Source organism: Rhinolophus hipposideros (genome assembly GCF_964194185.1).
Source record: "Rhinolophus hipposideros genome assembly, chromosome: 16".
Lineage (NCBI taxonomy): Eukaryota > Metazoa > Chordata > Mammalia > Chiroptera > Rhinolophidae > Rhinolophus > Rhinolophus hipposideros.
Genome location: NC_138062.1, coordinates 17,739,102 through 17,760,952, shown reverse-complemented (window position 1 = coordinate 17,760,952; position 21,851 = coordinate 17,739,102). Strand labels below are relative to the sequence as shown.

The window sequence follows — 21,851 nt, the reverse complement described above, 5'->3', positions numbered from 1 at the left end:
GGGTGTTCATAGCATTTCGAAGGAAAGAAGTTTAGTGTACTGGTCGAGCATGGGTACCAGAGTCATTTGGTTCTTATCCCAATCTTGCTACTTGTTTGCATGACCCTGAAAGAAGGTAACATGAGCCTAGTTTCTTCATCTGTAAGATGAAGACACTACCTTACTACCTCATAGATTGGTTCTAAGGAGTAAGAAAGTAATACATGTACACCGCTTGGCACAGGAGCTAGACAAACTTACCTGCTCAATAAATGTTACCTTTATTAATTGTAAGAAAAATAAGCCTTTCAATTATAGAGGGAAATCTTCCTACCTAAAACAATCCTTGTTGGCCTGCTACCAGACAGTGTCTCAACGGTGACAGAACTTCAGTTAGGTTCTCTGTTAATTCTTTTCTTGGAAGCATGGAAACCTCCTAAAGTTTTTTTCTCCGATAGCTCTGATTTAGTAAGTTAATATAGCATATATATAAATATATATATATATATATATATATATATATATATGTATAAATATAATACAGTACATGTACACTAGTGATAAAGCCAGGCAGAAGTCAAACTAGGAAAAAATGTTTGGGAGTTGGAGGGAGATTTCATCTCCCTGGGTCCTAAAGATGTTAAATTTATTTTGTGAATGTGTTTTCCGCAAGTAGAGAATAATAAAATTATCTCTGAGTATATTAAGCCATCACTATCATCTCCTATGTATATGAAGACATCACTACTCATAAGCCATCACTATCATGTCATATGTCAATCTTCTCTCGATTCTTCCATTTAAGAAGTTACACTTGAGGTATTTCTCTGCTTGTAGATAGGAACACGGCATTCCTATCATCTCAATCCTACCAATTCTGAGTATACTCTTCTGGCTCTAACTACATACTCCTCTAGAACTCTGTGACTAAGACAATCAGAATAAAACCAGAAAATAATATTACATTATTATAAATGATACATATTATTCATATGTATTGCTCAAAAGTTGAACTCTAAGTTCCTTGAACATAGGAATCCTCTTTGAATGCTGATCCGACTGCATATTATGTCTATCAATATATGTCTGTTGAATAAATACTATATGTTACTTTTTTGCCATTAACATAAATTCATTTCCTTGGATTAATTTATGGACATAAAAGATGATCAAAACATTTTAAGCTGTAAAACTTAATTACTGTGAAAAATCTATCAATTAGTATCTATAAAACATTAAAAATATGAAGGAGCTTATTTATTGGATAGAAAAATCAGATATTATCTATAATTAGAATAAGGGGTCAGTATAATATTCATCTACAAGAATAGAAAGTAGGAGGAAGAAATAAAAACGTAGGGTATATTCTGATTTTAGATAGTATCTCTTTAGCATTTCTAAGTGGATTTATTATGTTGGGTGAGATATATATTATCAGTTAAAAAGGTCTACAAGTTTGGTATAATGTGAAGTTTAAAGAATATTATCGTATTAACATGCAAGTTATGTATATTAACATATACATAGCACACACACTTACACTCACCTGTGTGTGGGCCAAAAAGGCAAAAAGATGCTGCAATTTTTTCATTAATGAATTGCACCCATTTAGATTTAAAGATAACACTCGTCTCCTGAAACTAAAAGAGAATATAGTGATTATTTTATACTTGTGTACACACACATGCATTTTTAAAAAGCTCCAAAGAAATTAGTTTCAGCATTTATTATCCTCGAAGTAAAACTTCACTTACCCAGTGGCCCTTTACCTAGCAGCAAAGTTACTACTTACAATGTAGTGAAGGAGGAAGGGGAAAATGACGCTAAATACTACGTGTCCTGGCAATATGTACTGTCAGATATCATGATTATTTTTTGGGTTAGCATGTAGAAATAGATTAAGCTATTAATTAATAACGTAAATAAGCAATTTTTAAATTCTTTCAAATCTGTGTGAAGTACAAAAATACCATTATCAAAACATACTATAAAGTTAGAGTGATTTAAAAATTGTGGTGTGATACAGGATGAAAAAAGATAAACTATTTAAAAAGTAGTATAGGAACAATTGAGTATCCATTTAGAAAAAAATGGAGTTAGATAAAATTTTGTATGATCACAAATTCTACTTGGAATAATGAGCGAAACGTAAAATACAAAACTACAGAAATAGTTAAAAAAAAAAGAGGGGGAAATTTAGAGGGGGAAGGTTTCCTAAAATTCAGACACTATAAATGAAAAATAGCAGATTTGACTATATAAAATTAAAAAGACTGCAAATGAAACACTCTATAAATTTGATGCACTGACTAGAAGGGAATATCATCCAGAGTATATATAAATCATCATCCAGGGATTATCATCCAGAGTATATATACATCAACATGAAAAAGAAAAAAACACCACAGAAAGTTGCACAAAGGAAAAAATAAGTTATTCAGAAAAGAAACACACATGAACAAAGAATGGACAGGAAAAACTCTGTAATGGTCAGCAACAAGCAAATTAAAACAAAAAGACACTTTCCTGCAGATTGGAAAAAGTTTTTAAGACTGATTGTATCAATACTGCTGAACGTATAGGGTCATAGGTGCAATCATATATTAATTAGTATGCAAGTTCAAATGTTATAGCCTTTCTGGAGAGCATATGGCATGTCCTCTATCTCTGCATCTGGGCAGAGGGGTGCTAATTATGAGCAAAACAACCTAATATTCACCAATAGGAGGATGGCTAAATAAATTGTGGTACACTCATTTAGTCAGTGCTGTCATTGCCCTAACATGGGGATATTTCCAAAATAAGTCATTAAAAGATAAAAACAAAAGCAAGTGGCTAGAAAATAGTATATAAATAAGATTCTCTATAATTATTTTTTAAGAAAACAACGCATTTGTTTTTGTAGTAGATAAAATTTATAATTACAAAAAAGGTCTAGAACAATGCAAACGAAACTTAAATTCTCTTTGGTAATGGGAATGTCTGATTTTTTTTTTAATTAAAAAAATTTTTATGTCTGACTTTTATATTACATATTTCTAGATTTTTTTTAAACCATGAAGAATTCACATATTACCAAAGAAATAAAATATGCTGTCTGCCTATTCTGAGATAGTATTTTTGGCCACTGTACAGTAAGGTGTGCTCTTCGAATTGCAGTCTCAGTTATAACTGCTTTGGGTCTGTTTTCTTTCTCATCAGTTAGACAGCTGGACTAGGTGACCTCTGGTGGTGAGATATGGATTCTTTCAGGTTTATGCCTAGTATCCCTTGTGTGTAAGAATACACATTTTCTTAAAAAAATAAACAAAACAATCCCAAATACAAAAAAAAAAAAATCAAAAAACAAAACACTAAACCAAACAAAAAAACACCTTAGAGTTGATAGTATATATTGAGGCCAGGAAATAAAATAGAGCAACTTTTCATCTTTTCATTTACGATTTCTCTAGGTAGGCATAAAAACTTACAAAGACTTGGAACTCAATTGTAAACATCTTTGGTCAAGTTCTATGAATACTCTATCGGTATTGAAGACAAAAAGTCAACTACATTTTTGCCTTTAAGAAAAGTTTATCATTTTTTTTACTGTTACAGGTGGCATTCATATAGTTAACTTCCTTTAATTTCCTAGTCACTTGGCTGCAAGAAGAACGAACTTGAAAGTAAATCTGTAATAATGCAAAGGAACACATCTGTTTACACATATGCTCAATTAACTTGGGGTGGGAAGTAGAGCTTAAACTTCTTTACCAGCAAGAAAGAAGTTATTGATCTGCTACACAGCAAAATATCTGCAAGTAGAAAAAACTAAACAGGTCCCCTCAATAGATATACAGGTTAAAAAAAATTACACTGTCCAAAAAAAAAAAAAAAATGACACTGTCTTATAGGATAATAGGACACTTAAATTCTTTGGCATATGCTCAATCAATCCCTCTTGTTACACTAATAAATATCAAGTTAGAGTTACCATAAAAGATTCTAAGTACAACAAATAATATAAATATAAAGTAGAATTTATATAAGTTAACATTTTAGTAGTTCCTGAGCACTAAAAGCAATTTCATTTCTAAATGAGGTAATAACATGAAAATATTCATATTTCTGCCATTTATAATAATGTGAAGACAGTCCCACCGCCTTACAATTCATCAGACTGCATCAATTTCTACAGTTAAAATGGAAAAAAAAAAGGGGGGGGGGTTCAAATTTAAACTTACTCTGTGGCCATAAACAATGCTTGTATAACACTGTTCATATAACATGTATTTCCTAGATTAATAAGACCAGTTTTCCCAGTTTCAGATTTTCCAGAAAGTCTAGACAAGCAAGATGCCAAAGAATTGGACTGAGAAGTCCAGGCACTTTGATTGAGAATCAATTTAATCTTCTCTTCACTGGGCTTAGGAAAATCCTGTAGATCATAAAGAGGAAAAATAGTTAATTAAAAAATACAAAAAATTTTTGTTACTAAATTAACACCATAAAGAAAATCCTTCCACTGACATTTAACCTTTTTTCCCCTCCCACTTAGTTTTGAAATCATTGAGTACTTGACCAGTCATCAAAAAAATCAAATTACACTATATGCAAAAATAATTGTCTCCTAAAACAAATAAGCATCTCCTAAAGATAGAGTTTATCAAGTTGAGGAGTACTTGCGAATCAGGAATTCAAGTCACATTTGAACTATTTATGCTTCCTATTTGCCAGCAAAATGTTTAAAATAAAACTTTGAGATCAGAGTATACCCTAGTGCTTGAATAGCACTTATTCAAAGGAAGTAGAATGAGGATTTAAATATGCACACAATTTAATAAGCTAAACAACAAATAATTTTTAAATTTTGTAATGAAAATAAGAAATATCTTTTCATTCACTAAAATATCTTTTCATTCAGTATTAACCTATAGAAATAAAAGCTCAAAGTAATCAGGAAATGAAAAATGAAAGCATCTGAGCACAGAGACCTCTGACTTTGAAAAATAAAACTCAATTTCAGGTTTAACCATATTGAAAGTTATTACAAGATACAGATTTCTCTGAGCCGCTTTGTGACATACGAGATAAAAATTTAAGTGTGATTTCAAGCATGCGTGAAGCACTGGAGAATAAGGAAAGTTGGTAAAATCATTAAGGCTTTGTTTGGACTGTTATTGCCATCTGGTGCTTGTACTTTAGAATACAAACATTTTCTGAAGGAATTTTAATCTGATTTTGTTGTTGTTGATAGCTATTGGGTTAAGAGGGAGACCCTTGCTTCTTCTGAGCCTATTTTAGTTATTAGAATTTTCAATGTGGAAAGCACTAAAGAATGACAATCAATTAACAACAGTACCAACTTTCATCTATGGACTCAGTGACAATGTAGAGATTAACATTACTATCAAATCCATGACAAAAAGCTTCTTTCCATAAGACATTTACTTCTGAAGTGTCCAAGTGTCCTAACAGTGGTATGCTGACCAGTGCTGTGTTCTGGCCTCAACCCAAATCAGCTTGATTTAGCTAACTATGTAGCAAGAAGAAAATGTTTTGTATTCACTTCAAAAGAAGTAAAGATAATGAGACCTTATATTGTATTTCAGACCTCAAAAAGAAATACTGTTAATAGAACTGGTTTCTAATAACTTCTGATTAAGTCAGACTGAGGCAAGTTCTCCAATTCTTTTGCTACATGCTGATGATGCAGGAAGTTTACTAGGGGAAGGGTGCTTATTGTGACCCATTCTTCAAGAAAAACAGAATCAGTGCTTTTTAGATCCAACATGAATACAAAGTTGAAAAACAGGTAAATTCACAAATAATTCAAGTAAAGAGTTTATGAAATATGGGCATTCATGAAAAGTCCATAGCAAAAATGGAACAAAAAACAGGAAAGAAACCAAAGTCAAATATTTTATTAAATTGCTGTTTCTTGGTTCTAAGATGCATCTTATATATTTTGTACTTTTGATACTGGGATGCAACTCCGATGTTTGTAGTTACTTAATGTATCATTCCTTTTTTTTTTTTTTTTTTTTTTACCAAAGTTCCCCATAAGCTGTTGTAAATTTAAAGATATGCCTTGTAATTGATGGCACTGTAGAACTAAAGCAATATGGTTATTAACTTAGATTAGTTACAGCAAATGAGATTACCCCCTAAATATTAATGAATTCTGATTTTAAATGCAGTTTTCAAACAAAAAGCATATTACCACAAAGGAGTAAACTGAATAGCTAGTTACAGGAATGTTTCACAATGATCTATCACATCGTGGGCTGAAGTACCACAAACACTGGTGCAACTATCATCATACCTTTATTGCTTCCAGAATAGGTTCGTAAAGATCCGGAAATCCAGAATAATGATACATCATACAGTGTATCAATTCTGTTAAATGCACTAAGAAGGTTGTACTGGAAGGCAGACCATTGCTTTTGAAGGAGTGAACCAAATGAACTACATGAGGAACAATCTGAAGAGAAAAAAAGATAAACGTTCCTCAATTTATGCAAACTGGCAACAAATTCTCTAGCCCACAAATGGAATGTAATTACTTATTACACAATCAGCAAATACTTTATGCTCAGTCACAGACATTTTCTAAAAAAATTATGAAGTTAAAAATTTATAGAATATCAAGGTAAATCTAGTTTTCAAAGTCACATATGATTGCAATTCCATGTAAGATCCCTCTTTCCATCCTTATACTCCATCTAAAACACAAACAAGACTTAGTCACTGCTGCCATTCTCAAAAATGCCTTAAGTTGAAAAAATGTTAGGGCTGTTGTATCTACCAGATTGTTTAATAGGAACACACTTTTAAAAGATAAACCTAGAATTAGCTTCAGAGCTCCATCTAGTGTGAATTTTAAATCTTTCACTTGAAAGAATATGGTCTTATGGTCAAACAGCAATACCAATAATTACAGTAATCTCCCAATCAACTCCCTTTCCTTCCCCCTAAAAAGAACAACCTGTTCTTAAAATAACACCGCTATTCCCATTCTGCTGTCTGGCTTACTCTTATGCTTGAGGTATTAAATCACATTTTAGCTTTTGCACTACCTTCTTGATCTGACCTCCATCAAAAAAAGCATTACTGACGATGAAACTACCAGTTCCTAATGAGTTCACTTAGTGGCTATCACTTCTGCATTTCTACGTAAATCTCAATGATAATTTTACTACATATCTATTTGATATTCTCGTTAAAATAGTCAGATATCTAAATTTACTTTGTTTCCTCAGAGGTGAAGGGGGAGAGAGAGATGGAAGAGACAAAGAGGAAAGAATTTTTAAAATGATTATTTACTTTATTATACAATTCAGTGTCTTCCCAAAGCTTTCCTAGTGTAGATTTGGTCTTTGCAATCAGGTAATATAGTGGTCTATTATTACATCCTGTGTGGTCAATATTATCACTGACACAGAGACCAAGTTCTTCATGGGACTATAGATCTACATCTAAGTAAGCATTTATACTTCTAAATCCTTGAAAGTTGACTTTTGTTTTTGAATGAGCAAATCTAAATATTTGTAGACATTACTGTAATACCCATTAAACTTAAGTTACTACTTGAGAACATGTATATAACTTATTTAATTAGAAGCTTTTATACTTTTACTTCTGTTTAACTACTTTTCCACTTATATGATAGAAAGCACATGAAAACCAACTTGGTCCATAATAACACATTATAACATTAATCTTGATTTGCTCAAAAATGCTTTAAACGTATAATATAATGAATAATGATGCTTGTGATTCCAGATTATTGCTTATACTTAGTAACTCCTAACCCGAGTTTTTTGCTGAGTTATTTAGTTATAAGTGATTTAATTACCACATGACCCACTACTAGATGCCCAAGTTAATGTTCGTTGAGTAGCAGGTCAGGCTATACACAGTATGCAGACAGTAATTAGGTCTTTGTTTTTAGGCTTTACTAGGCCAGACCACAATTTTCAATTTCAGATCTAACTGTTTCTTAAGTAAATGATTTAATATTTACTTATTTCAATAAGCCAAATAATTCAAAGTCAATTATTTGTTATTTCAACTACTTTTTTTCAGGAAAAAAGTAATAAAAGTAAGACATCTTTCAAACAATTGTGAGCAAAGAAATAGGTTTAGAGTATAGCGTAAGTGACTAATTGGAGATTAAGGAATGTGCTTCATGCTAATAGTCATAAACCTTAGGATGGATGATTAAATGGTGTTAGAGAATCTCCTTCCCAGAAATTCTGAAAATAAACCTTTTCTCAAATGGCATACACATGACTATGCCTGAAGACAGGGACAAATAATTGATGTTTTTTTCCCCTTGGAAGATTTTGCTAGTACACCTGCAATATTAGCTCAAGTTTGAGTTTTGTTTGTGTAACAAACAGACATAAGGTTATTGATTGATGACCAAGTTCACCAATTAGGACAATTAACTGCAGAAATCATTCATCCTACGTGGTAACATACAATGTAATTACTTGTTAGTAAGGCTCACTTACTACAAATCCTGCAAATATTCCTTCAGTGGAAACGAGGCACGGAGCAGTCTATGTGAGGATGTAGTTCTCTGAGGCTAGTTATAGAGCTAAACAATCAACAGCTGGAATTCTGCACTTCTTTATCAGTCTCTTTTGAACGTGTTTGTGGCGGGTCAGTATTCCTAAGATTTTTACATTGCGTGTGCACTGATGATGAGTTTTCAGTCCTGTAAAACTAAGGATCAGATCCTGGAGGAAGGGAGTAACCAGGTAAAGCACTGCTTTCATGTGACGCCCGAGACAAATGGACAGGTTCCCCAAATAAATTTTGTCATTTCTCATCTTCAATAATTAATAACTGGTAATCAAAGTACTGAAATCCAATCAAATCAAATCAAAACCAGTGAGGCAGCTGGTTAAAAGTGTTAGGATTCTGGGGATGGCTGGTTGGCTCAGCTGGTTAGAGCGCAATGCTCATTAACATCAAGGTTGCCAGTTTGATTCCCACATAGGCCAGTGAGCTGCGCCCTCCACAACTAGATTGTAAAGCAACAACTTGACTTGCAGCTGATGGGCTCTGGAAAAATACACTGTTCCCCAATAAAATAAAATAAAAATTTAAAAAAGGGAGGGGTTAAGATTCTGGATATATTTTAAAGGTGGAGTCAGAATTTGAAGGATATGAATTGAGAGAGAATGAAAATTCCTAATTTTGGGGCTGATGTTTTCATGCTTTGGGATTTCTAAAGCAGTCAGTAGTTTCAACCATTTTTTTTCCTTATACTGTTCATATGTGCAACAGATAATCATCAGTGACACCGACATGTGACATCTCTCATGTAGAACAGTAATTTTCAATTGCTGATTGTGGTTATAAGTGCAGCAGTTTGGTGAGACCCAAAACATCCTGAAAATATATTCATTGGAGAGAAATCCACAATCTCATATTTCTAAGAAATCACAAAATTACGTGGAAATAGATTTTGTACTAACCTACAATTTTTCCACTATACACAAATGTGACTCAATATTAAACTAAAATTTTAAGACAAGGTTTTTCAATGTAGAAAGCTCGTGTCATAACTTACCAAATGGAACGCCTCTGGGGAGTGCTGAAAACTAAGCAGCATGTGGGAGAGAACTGCAAGAGCACCAGGTCTCACAAGAGGAAACCAAAGTCGATTAAAAACCTTTAAAAGAGACAAGACATCCACCTTAAAGATTTGTAAGGAAGCCTTTAACCCAGTCAGTGGTTATTTTCTTAGAGCCCCAACTTTTTCTGTGAATACATGTATGCCCCTCTTCCTGGAAAGTTCTACCATAACATATGTCATGAAACTTTGGGAGAAGGAGACAGTTGGGAGATAACGTGACAGAGATTGAGGGCCTAGTCAACTCTTAAATATCACTGATCAAATACAAATCTGTCAAAGCATGTTTATATGGTGATAGCTCTCGGGTCCATTATTCATTCAATTCATTCACCAAATATTTATTGAGCACCTACTAATGCTGAGCACTGTTTTAGGCACTGGTGATACATAAGTGTATCAAAGCAAAATCTCTGATCTTACAGGGCTCACTTTCTAGAGGGTGGGTAGAGACAATAAAAAGTACCATGGAGATAAGTGCTTTGAAAGCAGGGTGATGAACAGGGACTGCTGAGTGACAAAGGGGTCTGCTATTTTATTATATAAGGTATTTAAAAAACGCCTCATGAAAAAGGTGACATCTGCCTATGAAAAACTGAAGGGAATGTGAATAAGGCTGGCAGATACCTTGGAGAAGAGCAGAATAAGCAGGACAAAGCTAGCACTGCAAAGCCCTGAGGCCTTGAGCCTGGTGTACGAGAGACGTAGCAAGGAGGGCAGTGTAAAGCAGAAACTGAGGCAATGACACTGGGAGACTGGATGAGGGAAGCAGCCTGGGCCACATCGTGTAGGACCTTGTAGGAGACCTGGAGGGGACCAAGGGCAGGAGCAGGGAGGCTGCTGAAACCATTACAGCAAGGGATGACAGTGACTTTTGACCAGGGTGGTAGTGATGTGGCTGGTTAACAGTGGTAGCATTCTGCACACATTTTAAAGGGGGAAGCAACAGGATTTGTAGGATACAGGCTGAGAAAGAGTGAAAAGAGACAAAGCAGCTTCAAGGTTTTTGGCCTGAACAAGGGGAAGTACCGAGCAGCCGTCTGAGATAGGGAAGACAGGTCTGGGAGGGAAAAATCAGGGGTTAGACAGTGGAGAAGTTGAATTTGAGATCCAAGTACAGACAGTTGGATACATGAATATGGAGTTCATGGGAGAATAATGGACTAGAAACATAAATAAAGCTGGCAGTCATTAACTTAGAAGTTATTTAAAGCCATAGGACACATGCGTGATAAGTATGGCCTGAGAAGAAAGTGGACCAAGGACGAAGCTCTACGGCACTCCGAAGTAAGAAAGAGCCACTACGGGAGACGGAGATGCCAGTGAACTAGCAGAGTAGGATGTTCTGGAAACTAAGTGAGGAAAACGTTTCAAGAGGGAGTGATCAACTGTGTCAAAGCTGCTGACAGGTCAAACAAGAGGAGGCCTGAAAAATAACTCCTGGGTCTAGCAACATTGGAAAGCACTGGTGTCAAAGGCAGTTTTGGTTGAATAATCCTTATAAAAACTTGATTAGTTGGGTTCAAGAGATAATGGGAAAAATATGTTTTCATATTAGATTTTTGAAAATACCAAAATTATTTTAGTTACCCATACTTAAATAGCATTTTGAATTTCTAAAACCTTTTCAAAATTATTATTTAAAACAAAACCAAACAAGAACATATTCAAAATTACATGCTTTAAAGGGGACAACCCAAAGATAAAAATAAGATAGATTATATAAGTCCATGCATTCTAATAGATTTATGTACTCCCACTTACCAGTTCTATTTTCAGTAAAGTAACATCTATCAAAATAGTAAACTTTTGGACAGCTGCCAGTCCTTTCAAGAGTGCAATCACCCATGTATCCACATACTGAGCCAAAGGCCAGGACAGCCAGTCAATCATTCTGAAAATTGAAGAAAAACAAAGCTATCAGTATTGAAAATATTGTCAACACTATTTCGCTAGGAATAACAAGTTGCAGTAGATAAACACTCACTTTGTGACTCAACATTTACTGCGCTTGCTTGTGAAAAGCACTGATCAAGAGGTAGAAATGAGTATAATGGGTGCTTGTATGCAAGGAGTTCCCAATTTGTATTGCAAGCTGAGTTTCTTGTATGACACATTTCCATAAAAATAACTTCTGACAAACTATCATTTTGCATAATTTTAAATTTATTCCATATAGTGATATCAAGAATGCATTAGACAAATTTACTCTAAGAAGAGCAGTTCAAATACAGCTACCTGAATTAAGACATACGGATATAAATAAAAATTTTTCCTCTGGTGGTTACAGTATAAGTATGAAATGCACTGTTATAAAAGACTGTATCTTGAATTGTAAAACAGGTTTTCTTCATCCCTTTTCAAAAGCCTACTAAACAAAGACAACAAAAGGAAACTTTAAATAGATAAAAGGGCACTGAATGTGTAAATATCCTAAATAGCCTCATTTTGCATTAGTGATTGTTTTTCTTCTTGAGTAACAACCCCGTTTAACGGGAATAAAGACAAAGTAATATGGGGTCTGATGGAGACTGTCCCTGATGTTAGATATCAACCACAAGAAGACTGGTATGACTCTTAGAAAGCAATTGGGCCAAAGGTTCGTATCATTTGATCCAGTAATCCAATTTGGGGGATTATATAATAAGAAAATAGTAGTGAAAAAACAGGTTTTTGAAGTCAGAGTGATGGGATTTAAAAATTTCAATTCACCATTTATTAGCTGGGCGACCCTAAATACTTATGTAAATTATTTAACCTCTTGATGTCTCAGTTTCCTCATTTGTAGATTACAGAAAAACATGCTTATTTTACAGGGCTGATATGAAGAGTAAATGAGTTAATAGATGACATTGGAAACAGTCATTGTGAATGTCTCTCTTCTACCAAATATTAATATATGTGGCAATAAATAAATAAATACCGATTATACAAAATGTAAAATATGAACACTAAGTACTTTAACACATGACCAAAAGAGCTACTCATATATTAAAAAGACTGACTTATAAATTGATATGTTTATTTTCACAACAGCTATGTTATATCTACAGTAACATTGGAGTATTATCTTTATTAAGGTTTTTGCTCGAAAGATTTTTATGTTCCATCAGAAATTAAGATGGCCCCAAAGTCCAAATGCATGTTAACTACAAGTTATCTGTATGTTCCCTGTTTCCTACACACATCGTATTTCCCTTTTTGTTTTTCTGGCTATCTTCTTCCAAAAATAATGGTCGTAAGTCTTTAAAGCAGTCACTGACAGCTGTTCGACATCTTCCAACTGTAGTCAGACTGATGTTCATAAAACCCAGTGGCCACTCTGCATACATGGAGTAGAAAGCAGAGACACATGCAGCTGTGCACATAGAGCATATTCAGTGTAGCACTGTTTATGATATGGAAAAAATGAAAATGATCTAAACGTCCATCGATAAGGAAATGGCCAACTATACTATGGAACATGTAGAGTTTTACAGAATGAGAAAGATCTACATGAATCTACCCATGGGGCTCTAGCATGGAAAGAGCTGAGATATTGTTGAATTACAAAAGAAAAAAAAACCAACAATACCAGTGAAGTCTTTTTAAAAGAAAAAGCTGTTTTTATTTAAAAGAAAATCATGTGAGTACACAGTGTATATTTTTTTTAGTATAAACACACACACACACACACATACACACACACACACACACGGTGTGGTTTAGAGGAGGAATTGTGTGAGCACATGTCCTTGGCTTTGTGGACTCTGTGCCATGGGGAGTGGGAACAGACAGAGCTCCCTAGAACACAGGGCCTATGGCCACAACTCCCTGTAGCTCAGGTCTAAGGGGAGTCCTGGGAAAGGGTGAGAGTGGGCAGAGTAGAAAATTGTACTTGGCTATGTCCCTTCATTATCCCTAATCACTCAAACAGACTTTTCCTTTATTCTCCCCATTTCTAGCCTCCCACTTCATAAATCTTATGAACCATTGCTTTCTACAGCTAAAAAGACCCTCCTCCCCCCAAAAAATGCAACTTGTAAACCTTAATATTAAAATTGGAAATATTATGAAAAGCCACAAAATAGATTAATATTAATTTGTGGAGAATAAAACCAGTTTTCACTTTTAGAAGACAGCCTAAGGGCTAGCTCCAGCCTTCAGTTTTATTTACTGTTCCAAATTGAGAAAATTTCATATAAAAAACTGGATTTCAGAATTTACCTTATCCCATGTGTACCCAAACTCCTGATTACCCTAAAGAAACTTCAATCAGAAGTAGCACAAATTAGAAGACATAAATATTCGCATGTCTATTATGTAACAGGTACTGTGTTAGGTGCTGGTACGGGGTAAAGTGCTGAGAATATAATAGTAAGATATGGTTTCTGCCCTTAAATTAGTAAGACAAGTTAGAAAATTTATCAATGGTCATGCAATTAATAAATAACAGTACTGGTATCTGAACTCAGCTCTGCTGGCATTTGATACAATGTTTTTGGTTACATTGTAATTATATTCCAGTTCTGCGTCAATTTGATTGAACTTGCATATGTCGAAATCCTCTCAGGCACAGGCACTGCAGGCCGAGTTATTTTTATGGTTAACTACAGTAATCTTATCCACCAGGTATTGGTTACTATTTGACTCTGAGGACACTTAACCCTGATATACCGATTTAATTTCTTAATACTTAAAAGAATTTAAAGAACATTTAACTGTAGCTGTAATTTATGTACTTTGAAGTCTTGTTTCCTCCATTAGACCTTGCGCTTGAGAGCAGTGATCTTGCTTTTTGTTGCTGTTGTTTAATCTTTAATCTTTGGATTCCCAGTACTTAGCATAGCGTGTGGCACTGAGAAGTGGCTCAAATTTATTGAAACCATTTCTTTCGATAGCTAAAGAAAATGCATGCAACTTGAAGACCTTAACATTAAAATTGGCAACATTATGAAAGATCACAAAATTGATATAATCTTAATTTGTGGAGAATGAAATCAATTTTCACTTTTTAGATGGCAGCTTCAGGGCTAGATCTGGCCTTCTGTTTTATTTGTTTCAATGTTTTAAAAATTGGGAAATTTCACATAAAAAAAACGGAATTTCAGGTTTCTTTTGAAAAGTCAGATCAGTAACACAGAACTCAAGTTTCCTTGCAGCAACAAGACAGCTGGAGTTGAAGATCAGCTTTCTTTTTTAGAAGGTGCTTGTATGCCTCATTTCCTATTATTTCAAGTGCACCTGGCCCATTTCATACTTTAATGTTACTTATCTGGTCCTAGTATGGCATTTGCATTTACATTTCTTTGGATTGTAGAAAATGAACAGTAAAACATAATAAGTGCTATGTGTGGGGAAGTATAAGGTAGGAGTATGGTAAAAATAAACATTGCTATCCTTTTCAGTTACATTTGTAATATAATAAGAATAATTATTCCAGGTACATTATGGGTTAAATATGATCATGTAGCTAAACTGGAAATGAAATATAAAAACTGGATCACAATTTTTCTCATAGACATGAATAGGTAAAAATTAATTTCCAAATATATTATACAAACAACTACAAAAAAATTCTAATTGGATACCATGGGTGTTTTGAAAAGACTGAAAAATTAAGACCAGGAGTACTAAATGCCAAGAAGTAGAATTTGCACTTGATTTAGTAAGTGGTAGAAGTCACTGTAGTTTCTTGATCAGAAGGGAAAAATGAGTAGGTCAGGATGACTGAGAGAAGAGAGTTAAGTCACTCCTGACCAAAAGACCAACTGGAAGACTCTGGTGGTCTTAAGGCATGTAATGAAAATGTTAGGTATTAATACTTAGGCAATGGACCAACTGATTGCTAATTTCACTTTCACTTGTGAAATCTGTAATTCTCTGAATCTCATTCTATTTTATGCATAGGACAGCATAATTTATGATACAGTCATCTCAAAAAGAAAGAAATTTTAGTGCTGTTACTTACAATCACACTGACAGAAGAGTTGCTGGTAAACAAGGACATAGGAGTTTCATTATGGAGAGATGGGGCGATAAGAGGGTTTCTTAAAAGCAAATGAATACTGAGGACTTTACATAAGGACTTGGAAATCAACCACATCTGAGTATAAATGAGAATTGATAAAGTGATAAGAATAAAGGGAAAAGGAAATAAAAACAGATACAATGAAGAATATCCTAACAGCACGGTGCCACAGGAATAGCTACTGTTGAATAATGAGAAAGAAAGAAGAATAAGGAAGAAAAAGACATTTCAAACAGACAAATGCAAACTATTACCCAGCGATCCTGAATGAAAGTAAATTAGCTAGGGAAAAAAAAAAAAAAAATCCCAGAGGGAAGAAATAGGTTGCAAGAAACAATGAGCAAAGAAGTTAGAAAAATATATTGACAATCCAACCAACTCCTGACTGTATAATGAGAGTATATGTGTGTATGTTTTTGGAATTAAAAAAAAAAACTGAATTGAAAATGGACTTGTGAATTACTGGGATGCCTGTCAAGCATACAGTAAGATAAACAATTAATTTGGAGAATCTTTCTATATTTGATTCCATGATTTCAGTTTTGAATACTTCTCTTCAGTCTTTCATTATTGACAAAATACAACAAACTATTTCCTCCTCCCCAATCTACAGTTACCATCTATATTGTCATGAAGAAGTACCTGCAAAGAGCTTGGGTCATACTTGCGTCTTTTACATTTGGATCCGTAGTAAGGCTCCTGATGAGAACTGTAATCATCTGAAGAGGAATGTGCTGCACAAGGCTTGCCAATGCTACAGAAGGTTCAAATGACGCATCTATTTTTTTTAATTAAAAAGAAAAAGGAATATGGCAAGAAGGTTAAAGTGAAGTATTGAGAGAACAATTAACCAAAAAAAAAAAAAATGTAATTGCAGTAAAGGTGTTAATCAGGAAGCAGTTGTTACGCTCCACCTCATGGGTAGAGTCTAACATAAAAGGGATGTTCAATTATAGAAGTTAGAGATTAAGAGTGAGTCGCAATGATTACTCATTCTACAGACAGAACTATTCCAACATAAAAACTATTCACTATTGCCATATTTAGTCACGTGACTTTATTTTCTTGCATCCTTTAACATTAAATCATTGTGCTAAAAATATTCATTTGTAAAGTAGTAGTCAGAAAAGAAATGCAAGGTATCATTTAAATTCCCAGTTTAGACCCTCCAAGTTAACTTACGAGTATTAATTACAGTAGTCATTACATTGCTCTAAGGAAGATTTAAAAAAATTTATTAAAAAAGTAGAAATTAAAGTGAATTTTGGAGAGAGATTTCACTTAAACTATATAAAAATTAAGCAAATCCAAGGTGAGCAGCTTTATGGCTACAGCTGAAAAAGTTCTGGGGAAATCTAACAGTTCTAGCAACACAGGCAATACAAGAATTACAATTAAAAAAAATAAATCAACCCTGATACTGCAAATAAACAGTTGGTAATTCTTTCATAAATGTATTTACATTTAATTCATCAGAACGCATGGAGCTTATTAAAACTGTACTCTTATTTCTGGTTCTCGAGATTAAGGAGGACAGACACCTCCTTCACAAATTCAATTTCCAACAACAGCCAGGGAGAATGGTTGTACCAAGTAGAGACGAAGTGAACAGTTTTGGATCTATTGTTTCACAACGTACAGAGCTGGAAGCTCCATGTCAGAACAAGGAATGTAAAGGCACAGGTAAAATTCTGGGGTGACAAAGCATTTTTTTGCCAAGTATCCCTTGACCCCTCACCGCTTTGCAAGGATGCAGGTGGTGGGTTATATCCCTAGTGGAAAAACAGCTATTTAAGTCCTTATACATATTCCTTCCCTTCCCTCATTCTACCTGTGTCCTTCTCACAAACACTACTGTACACAGGAAATGTCAATACTCAAAAACTACATAGTTAACTAGGATAATCCAGTAATAAAAATGCAAAGCCCATGAATAAAAGAATGGGAAAATTAGAAAACAGGATGAAAATTCATTACAACAAAATGATAGGGTCACAGTACCATAATAATATGGTAAACCTTATTACGCTACCATTAGTCACTAATAACTAGAAGCATTATGTAGTAGCTGTCATCCTCAAAGCATTCCATAAGTGGAGCAGAGGCTGGGTGATTAACTTGTTTAGTGCCAAAAGTCTTAGACCTTGACGTTCCCAACCTTTAAAATAAAAACACGGTCTGTTTTTCAAGGTACAAAGTGACAGGCTAAGTAGGGCAGTGCATGGGAATAAAATTTTGGATGCGGGTACTAAGATTTGCTTTCCATGAACAATATTTTCAGGGTAGGGAGGCAAACCTGGTGTGTGTATGGGACAGACATACTGAATTTTCAAGAGAGATTTTCTTGGAATATAATGACCCTTACCTGTGGAAGAAATGCTTGCAAAAACTTCTTGCAGGGAAGGCAGCAGGGTGGAGGGCTCCGCCTTCCAGATGTTTTGCAGCAAGCTACTCACTTTTGTCACCTGAGAGACATACTCTCGCAGCTCTTTCTCCTGAGTGGACACGCACTGGAAGTGGCCTATCGTCCGAACCAGCTGCTGACAGAAGGTGATGGACAACTTCCCCTTCGGGATGCACTGCACGAAGTCGGTCAGCAGGTCGCTCAGCCGGGCACACAGCTGCGGCTCGGGCCTCTCACACACCATCCGCAGCACCTCCACCTGCAGCAGGCTGAAGAGTTCCAGCACCGACGGGCAGCTCATGATCAGCTTCAGGCCGTTGTGAATGTAGTCCAGGAGGGCCACGTCCTTCCTGTCCAGCGAGTGGTAGCCCTGCTGCAGGAGGCCCAACACGAACGTCTTGTTGAAGAAGGACTCGAACTCGGGCCTGTGGTATCGTGCGTAGGCCTCCAGCACTTGGTGCCCCACTTGTCGCTGGAAGGGGTCCTGGCCCTCCAGGATGAGCCGGGTGGTCAGGTCAAACATGGCCTCGCACTGCGCCTCGTCTAGCCAATGCTCCGCCGATTCCACCACTTTCCGCACAATCAGCCGCTTCAGGGGCAGCGGGTGCGAAGAACTCACCAGGCCCTCCAGGATCTTGTCCATGGTCGCCACGCTGCAACGCCAGGCGGTGGGGAGCGGGCGGCGACAGCCCCGAGTTGGGGCAGGCGAGCCCCGGGGCGGAGGTGAACTTGGAGCGCAGCAGCAGCGGGACCGACCACCGCCACGGCCGCCTCAACAGCCACATTTATCGGGCAGGGGGGTCCATCCAAGTCCGGGCAGCAGATGGTAAGCTCGGGGCGCGGAAGGACCGGCACCGCCCGCAGCAGGCCTAATGAGCCCGAGGCCCGCACTTGGCCGCCGCGCCGGGCCCGCGGTCCTCCTCAGCATCAGCACGGAGGGGCCAGCAGGACGCCCCCCCGCCGGCGGCAGCGGGCGCTCAGGGCCCGGGACTGCGAGCCTGTAGGTGGAGGAAGCGCGCCTCCGCGTCCCGGGGCAGGTGTGGGCGTCAGGGCTCCAGCAGATCGTGAGATGAAACGGGCCCTGGGCTGAGTCTGGAGCCGCTGTCACCCAGGGTGCCGGATCAGCCGGGGAGAAGGGGATGTGAACACCCTTGACCCGGATCCAGAAGGTTCCGCAAACAGGAAGTGGAGGACGTAGAAAGGCCCGCCCCTCCGCCCCTCCGCCCCTCCGCCCCTCCGCCCCTCCGCCCCTCCGCCCCTCCGCCCCTCCGCCCCTCCGCCCCTCCGCCCCTCCGCCCCTCCGCCCTCCTTTCCTCCCTCCCCTCCCTGTGTCCTGCGCCCCAACTCTCCGGTTCCTCGGGCTGCGCTCGGTTTCCTCCCCACCCCGCCCCTTTGCTGCTGCGCAGGCGCCGCCTCCTCGAGCGGAGTCCAAGGCGACGCTGGCGTCACGGGGCATCGTGTGTCAAGTCACAGGCGGCTTTCCGAGAGGAGCGGCTTGAAGCGCGCTTTAAGGAAGTGGCCTCGACCCCAGGGTTCCCACCTACCGTGCTCTGCAGGGTCTGTCTGGGTCAGGTGACTCGTGCAATCCAAGAAAGTGCTCTTTATGTAAAATCTTGTGAAGGCGCAAGTTTTGGAAACGCTAGCACTTGGGGAGGAAGTAAGGACAACGCCCTCCAACCTGGGACTGAGGAGAACTCCTTCCAGGTCTCGGCGTGTTCATCCAGACGTGAGCGAGGGTCCCTAGGGGGCCTCCGTCCTCCCTTGTGGTTAATGAAGGAAGGACTGTGTTGGCCGCGGCGGCGTACGGTTAGTGGTGGTCAGCACCAGTAGAGATTTGTTTCATCAAGCGTCTCGCAAATACGCTTTTTAGTGAGCTTTTGTGGTATGTGGAAAGTTTATAAGCTGTCCAAACACTGGGAGGAGAGTTACTGGAAAATGACAGGTGAGCACATGAAAGTCGGATATAGATAGATAGGTAGATAGACAGGTAGATAGAAAGGTAGATAGATACATCTGTATGTATAGATATAGACCTAGATAGATAGAGAGAGGTAGGTAGATAGATGTGCGTGTCTGTCATATTAAAGAGTATTTTGAAAATAGGAAATAGAAAACTAGGTGAAAATTTCAGTGTTTAATATATGTGTAAGCTGACATTGAAGATAGTTTACAATACAGAAGACCAGACGGAGTCATCACACTTGGACTCTTTCAAGTTAAATGCCAAAGATTCACAATAAGAATTTCGGTTTTAACCAGAGGCCTTGATATTGCCTAATTATAACCCTGTCCAGGCTGGGCTAATAATAGTTGTGAAATCAGACATTCATGGCCTGTAGTACAGACAAAACTTTAAAGAAATGGTTTCTTTGAAATGTCCAGTAGAAAAATGAACAAAACTGTTAAGTTGTTTACTTTGCTTAATAGTGTTTTTTTCTTAATCAATTCACAACATGAGTACACCAATATACTTAACACATTAGGGTAATCTTAAAAAGAATGGCAGGCTAGACCAGATAGGAGCTAGGTAAAGGAAACTTGAGACTGAGTTTGTAGGAAGAGATGGAAGATAAAAGAAATGAGGTCCCCGTAGTTGGATCTAAAAGACAGCCATGTTAGATCATGGGAATAGCTTTGGGATTTGTCAAATAGATGGAAAGTAAAACCACAGAGAAAAGTTTGATTTTATTGGGAACGGTGCCACATTGGAAGAAGAAAATAACAGAAAGTAAAGCATTAAGAGGAAAGAGTACGTGGAAGCGATTTGGAATTAGCTTTTGTGGAGGATTTGATAGGGAGCCAATTGAGAATGAATGAAGATGAGAACAACAGTAGTGAAGTGATTACTCCAAAGCAAACAGGAAAAAGATATTGGTTGGTTAAAAACTTGACAAATTACTTTGAATCATCAATAACGTTTCCCCCTTTCTGCTAATACGATGTCTTCAGAAATTGAATGTTATAAAATATATCTGAGTGACACATAGTGCAATTTGTTTTCAGTCTATATAATAACATAATTTCATACTATCAGGCTTCCAAAAGCACCATGACTCAGAACTTTTAAAGTAGTTCTTGAGTGATAAATGCATGAGATAAAATATTTAGTCAGTCTTTATGCCAAAATATTCAAAGCAGGTTTCCTTCTTGGCCATCAGTGAAAAAATGTACATAATATGGTCTGTTGTGGTTATAAGATTTCAATTGGAAGTGGTCAACTTTAAATTATTTTATAACGTAAGTAAAAATATATGTATAACAGTACCATGTTTGTGTTCAATATTTTAAACTATTTCCAGAAGTCTGTGGAAAGGTTTTATTGTAGTATGTCTTGCCATTAATCATTGGATTAGTAGGTACTATTGCTGCAGGCTTTAAAATTTTTGTGTAAAGATTTATCCTAATGCCCCAGTAGGTAATTAAATGGTTTTGTAAATATCATAGATCTGGGAATCAGAGTTAAGTGATGGGGTTGAAAGAGAAGAAATTCAGGATATGGAATTATTATTTATTAAACACCCTCTATTTGCCTAAAACTCAATATATTATACTTTATCCTTAGTTCTCAAAGTAGACTTTTGGAAATAGATGTTAATGGCTTTATTTTATAGATAAGGTAATGAAGCCATGAGAGGTTAAATAAATAGCTATTAGGTAAAAATTGTGTGTGTGTGTGTGTGTGTGTGTGTGTGTGTGTGTGTATTTATGAGGAGTAAAGAGAAAAGGCATTTCTAAAGGCAATGGTTAGAGATGGCAAACTGCAACAGCTCTACTAGGTTAACTTTACCCTAGATATTTATGTTACCCTGTAGCATCCAAAGCAAATTTAC

The 21,851-nt window shown here is 36.8% G+C and overlaps 1 protein-coding gene across 2 annotated transcripts in view; it reads right to left on the bottom strand.

Annotated features, from left to right (window-relative positions):
• The window catches only part of USP38 (ubiquitin specific peptidase 38), a 28,978-nt gene extending 7,701 nt beyond the window's left edge, over positions 1 to 21,277 (bottom strand). The window contains exons 1-7 of one of the 2 annotated variants that reach the window (XM_081077548.1): positions 17,983 to 21,277; positions 16,260 to 16,395; positions 11,372 to 11,501; positions 9,545 to 9,646; positions 6,284 to 6,442; positions 4,203 to 4,396; positions 1,526 to 1,619 (exon numbers count right to left, since the gene is read on the bottom strand). In XM_081077548.1, coding sequence (XP_080933674.1) covers positions 1,526 to 1,619; positions 4,203 to 4,396; positions 6,284 to 6,442; positions 9,545 to 9,646; positions 11,372 to 11,501; positions 16,260 to 16,395; positions 17,983 to 18,664 — 1,497 coding nt within the window. In that variant the 5' untranslated portion in view covers positions 18,665 to 21,277. Of the gene's footprint in view, positions 1 to 1,525; positions 1,620 to 4,202; positions 4,397 to 6,283; positions 6,443 to 8,477; positions 8,593 to 9,544; positions 9,647 to 11,371; positions 11,502 to 16,259; positions 16,396 to 17,982 lie in introns of those variants that run through there. The other variant, XM_081077549.1, reaches the window with a different exon arrangement.
• Between the last annotated feature and the right edge of the window lie 574 nt (positions 21,278 to 21,851).